The 4,497-nt window shown below is 40.2% G+C and overlaps 1 protein-coding gene across 1 annotated transcript in view; it reads left to right on the top strand.

Moving 5' to 3' along the window:
- Positions 1-1,511: 1,511 nt before the first annotated feature.
- Positions 1,512-4,497, top strand: part of LOC138949312 (MAP kinase-activated protein kinase 2-like) — a 12,419-nt gene continuing 9,433 nt past the window's right edge. Inside the window, exons 1-3 of the mRNA XM_070321105.1 lie at positions 1,512-1,684; positions 3,224-3,282; positions 4,412-4,491. Of these exons, the coding sequence (XP_070177206.1) occupies positions 1,677-1,684; positions 3,224-3,282; positions 4,412-4,491 (147 nt within the window). The 5' untranslated portion in view covers positions 1,512-1,676. The remainder of the gene's footprint in view (positions 1,685-3,223; positions 3,283-4,411; positions 4,492-4,497) is intronic.

Genomic DNA, 4,497 nt, shown 5'->3' with positions numbered 1-4,497 from the left:
ATCTTGCCTTAGGCCAAAAAAAAAATAGGTCTGTTTACGGTAACATAGGGGATATAGCTCAGTTGGTAGCGCGCTGGATTTGTATTCAGTTGGCCGCTGTCAGCGTGAGGTTCGGCGGAAATTTATTTCACAGAGTCAACTTTGTGTGCAGACTCTCCTGGGTGTCCGAACACCCCCCGTGTGTACACGCAAGCACAAGACCAAGTGCGCACGGAACAGATCCTGTAATCCATGTCAGTGTTCGGTGGGTTATAGAAACACGAAAATACCCAGCATGCTTCCTCCGAAAGCGGCGTATGGCTGCCTTAATGGCGGGCTAAAAACGGTCATACACGTAAAATTCCACTCGTGCAAAAACACGAGTGTACGTGGGAGTTTCAGCCCACGAACGCAGAAGAAGAAGAAGAAGATACTGCAACCAAGATGGACCAGTAGGATGTGGACCATGTGGACCATTGTTACCATTGTATTTTCGTAAAAATTCAAGTGCAGTCAAATTTAAAGATTTATTTGAATTAACAAAAAAACAAAAGTTATTGAATTTGATAATATTTCATTAAGAGTATTTTGAAAGAGTTCTGATTATTTGATCACGTGTTTTATTAAAACAAAAACGAACACAGAAACATATACATGCCTGTAAAAAAAAAAAAGTATGATTACAATTATTTAGTAATGAATTAAACTTGATCATGATTTATTTTCGGTTAATTAGAAGTGTTGTGTCTCATTATTACATATCTTTTTTGTCGTGTTTATTGCAATTTTTTTTTTAATTCATGGAACCCAAGGTTTTTTTTAAATAAATATTGACTTGACTTGACTTGACTTGACTAGACCGCTCGGGTCTCGTTATACCTGCCAGTTACAGCATAATCCCTACCTGGATATAGCCAGTTGCTCAATGACGTTACAAATGTTAACAGCTGAAATGTTTTTACACAATAAATCTCTCGCATTAAGCCATGACTGAACATACATATCCATTGATTCGCTTTTCCTTGTACAAGTCACGACCAATCGTGACCCTGTGACCCGCATAATTAACAAGCCCAATGTGATTGCCATACACCTTAGAAGAGGGTGGGGAGGGGGGGATGCAAACTTCCAGTCAGAAAAACCCGTGGAGGGGACACGTTGACATCCCTGTGTCGATCCATTCAACGTGGAGTGCCTTGAAAGCGCAAAGAAACCCTGAACGCCGCAACCCAGCTGTAGCCCGAATCACATAATGTTTTGTTTTTTCACAAATTAAACGTTCCAATTGCAAACATTTCTCTTTTTTTTTTATTCTGAATTTTCCATTGTGGAACGTTGGCCGGCTATTTGCTTTTGGATTCCAGCTGTGGCCAACGGTATACAACTCAGCAAAACGTTCTCACACAGAATATTCTCGCTTGCTAAACATCGTCGGAAGTAAATTGTAACCTTTTCGCTTTTTCTTGTCTCAGAGAAAGAGAGACATACATATAATCTTTTTTTTGTTTGTTGCTGAGTAACACTTTATTTGTTATTTTGTTCATGCAATTTGAAAGGTTTTGAAAAAGGACGAACACGCTATACAACAACTTAACCTTCACTGGAAAGCTTGCTATCATCCCAACGGAAACCACATCGTACACATCCAGGATGTTTATGAAGACATCTTTGCAGGAGAGCGATGTTTACTGGTCATAATGGAGTGGTGAGTATACCATGATTGAGAGTAACAATTGTTGAGGCAAAAATTAAGAACCAAGCATAATGCAAGATCTAAGAATACAAGTTCCACGTGCTTTATAGACTCACTTGAGTAATCAGAGGAGTCTTAAGCCCGCTACTAACTACAGCCGAACCAAGCCGAACTAGGTCGGCGAACGTTCGGCGAACGTTACACACCGTGCCTGGTTTGGTGTACTAACTAGCGGCGAAATGTATCGGCGATACCGGTCATATGATCAAGAAATATCACGTGAGAAGACTCGTGATCGGTTGACAGCGTTATAGCCGTCAGTATCGTCACTCTTCAAGGATGGAGATACAAAAATATTCAACCAATGAAAAGTCAGTTCGCCGATGACGCGCCCAACGTTTGCAGGATTGTATCGGCGAACCGCGAACCGTACCGCTGCAACCCAAAAATAGGTGAATCCTCTGATTTGATGACGTCACCGAACTAGTTGGGCGTGGTTCGGCTGTAGTTAGTAGCGGGCTTTAGTTATGAGTAGAAATAGGCCGTTTGGACAGCCGGCCGTCCATGCATAAAAAATAAATGTTTTCTCAGATTTTGTTCAAGCTATAGAGCACTAAATTTGGTACGTTTTGATCATCTTCAGATAAGACAAAAGATTGGTCCACCCTTGTCAAATGTCAAGGTCACAGCATACAATTGTTTGCTGGAAATGATTTAAAGTGCTGAAAAAATCCACTGAGCTATCAACAAAATTAGGCAAATTAGTCAAGTTATGATATCATAGTGTCTGATTTGACGTCACAGCCTAGTGTCTGTTTTTTTTTTTAGATTTTTGTTGTTGTAGTTTTGTATATTTTAGTGAGTGTGTGTGTTGAGTAAAGGTGGTGGGGGTCGGGGGTTGGGGAAGCTAGAGCAGCAAAACATATATGTGACCCTCCACCACGAAATGAGTCGCATGTCACCTCGCGCGGTTCTGCGCTAGGCTTAATATAAGTCCGGGGAGTGTCTTGTAACAGTGTGAGGGTCACCTTAGTCACAGGCTTATAACTCAAACAGTTTTCGCTCTTTTCTAAAACGGGTTTCATCACTGGATAGAGCATAAAAAACTCTTTAGGAAAATGTAAAAATATGAAAATCATGCAAAGGTGACATGCGACTCATTTCGTGGTGGAGGGTCACATATTGTCACGCTCATAAGAACCATACATAGCTCAGTGTTAGACATTTCTGCAGTGAGACTGCAGGGGAAGCTACTGGAAGGGTACCTGTCATGTGTTAGAGAGTATAAACTCTCAGACCATCGGAAATCATTGTCATGGTTACGTAAGCACACCTGCCTTTCTCGTTTCTGAGTTAGGCACTTTTCAGCAGAGGCTGCGGCTTTCATACAGGAAGACGTTTGTGGTGTGCAACAGCTTATCAGGGTGGTTATGCAGGTGTGCCAATTGAAAACGTTGCTGCCCGCTCTTTTACTCTCGTTTATAATTGTTTTTGATACGTACTGCAGCAGTCAATGGGTTGATATTCACTGCATAAATGCTTCGTTTTCAGTATGGAAGGAGGACCGCTGTTAACAAGAATACAGGAGAGAACAGAGTTCACAGAGCGAGGTAAGAAGTATAACTTATTTATGTTGCTTGTTATCGGTTATTTGAGCTGTTGATACCTCAGTCGTTAATGATGACAATTGAAAAACTAAACAAGAAAACAACACAAGCAGTATATTTTTGACGTGTCAAAATCATTCGAGAAAGTTTGGCACAAAGGACTAATGTTAACATTGGAGTCGATTGGTGTTCAAGGTCGACTATTGTCATTGATTTGTAATGATTTTCCGAGTTCAAGGTCAACTATTGTCATGGTTTTGTAATGATTTTCCGAGTTCAAGGTCGACTATTGTCATGGTTTTGTAATGATTTTCCGAGTTCAAGGTCAACTATTGTCATGGTTTTGTAATGATTTTCCGAGTTCAAGGTCAACTATTGTCATGGTTTTGTAATGATTTTCCGAGTTCAAGGTCAACTATTGTCATGGTTTTGTAATGATTTTCCGAGTTCAAGGTCAACTATTGTCATGGTTTTGTAATGATTTTCCGAGTTCAAGGTCAACTATTGTCATGGTTTTGTAATGATTTTCCGAGTTCAAGCGGTTGTTGTGTGTGTCAAAAGAGTATGATATAGAGACACAAGATGTCAGACCTCAGAGACGCCAGGTATAACCCCGACCGTGTAGGTGTCAGTATTCTGTTAAGTTGTAGGAACTCATAGACATGGCTTGGAACAAATCGCTCCAAAACGTTACAAACACAAATCTTCAAGGAAATCGAACAATAATATGGCAACTGTCTGCTGGGCCAGATGAGCAAATGGGCGTAACATTAGTCGTTTGCCATAAATTTAGGGGATACTCCATTCCTTAGACTCCTAATGAACATTTGTGTGAGTTGCAACCAAATCACATATACTGCTGCTGTGAGAAGTCTGCTGCTAATCAAATCGGGACCTGTGGCTTTTCTTGTTTCAAGAACTGTAATCACTTCTCTTACTTACTTATCTAACACAACTATTTAATTTAAGTATTCAAAAAAAAAAGGACTTGAATTGAGGAACATCTGAGAATTTTCAAAAGTTGGATTTTTTCACGTTGGTTTCATCTTAGTTTGGTTCTTGTACATATAGCCATTGTCACAAATAAATGACATGTTCTTGTTCATGAAGCAGTGTTGTTTTATTTGTTCAGAGGCAGCAGAAATCATTCATGGCATTGTGAACGTCATTGGACATCTGCATTCCCAGGGCATTGCCCACAGGAATTTGAAGGTAAGA

This window comes from Littorina saxatilis, linkage group LG15 (assembly GCF_037325665.1).
Source record: "Littorina saxatilis isolate snail1 linkage group LG15, US_GU_Lsax_2.0, whole genome shotgun sequence".
NCBI lineage: Eukaryota > Metazoa > Mollusca > Gastropoda > Littorinimorpha > Littorinidae > Littorina > Littorina saxatilis.
Note: the sequence above shows the minus strand (reverse complement) of the source record. Positions and strands in the feature narration are given on the sequence as shown.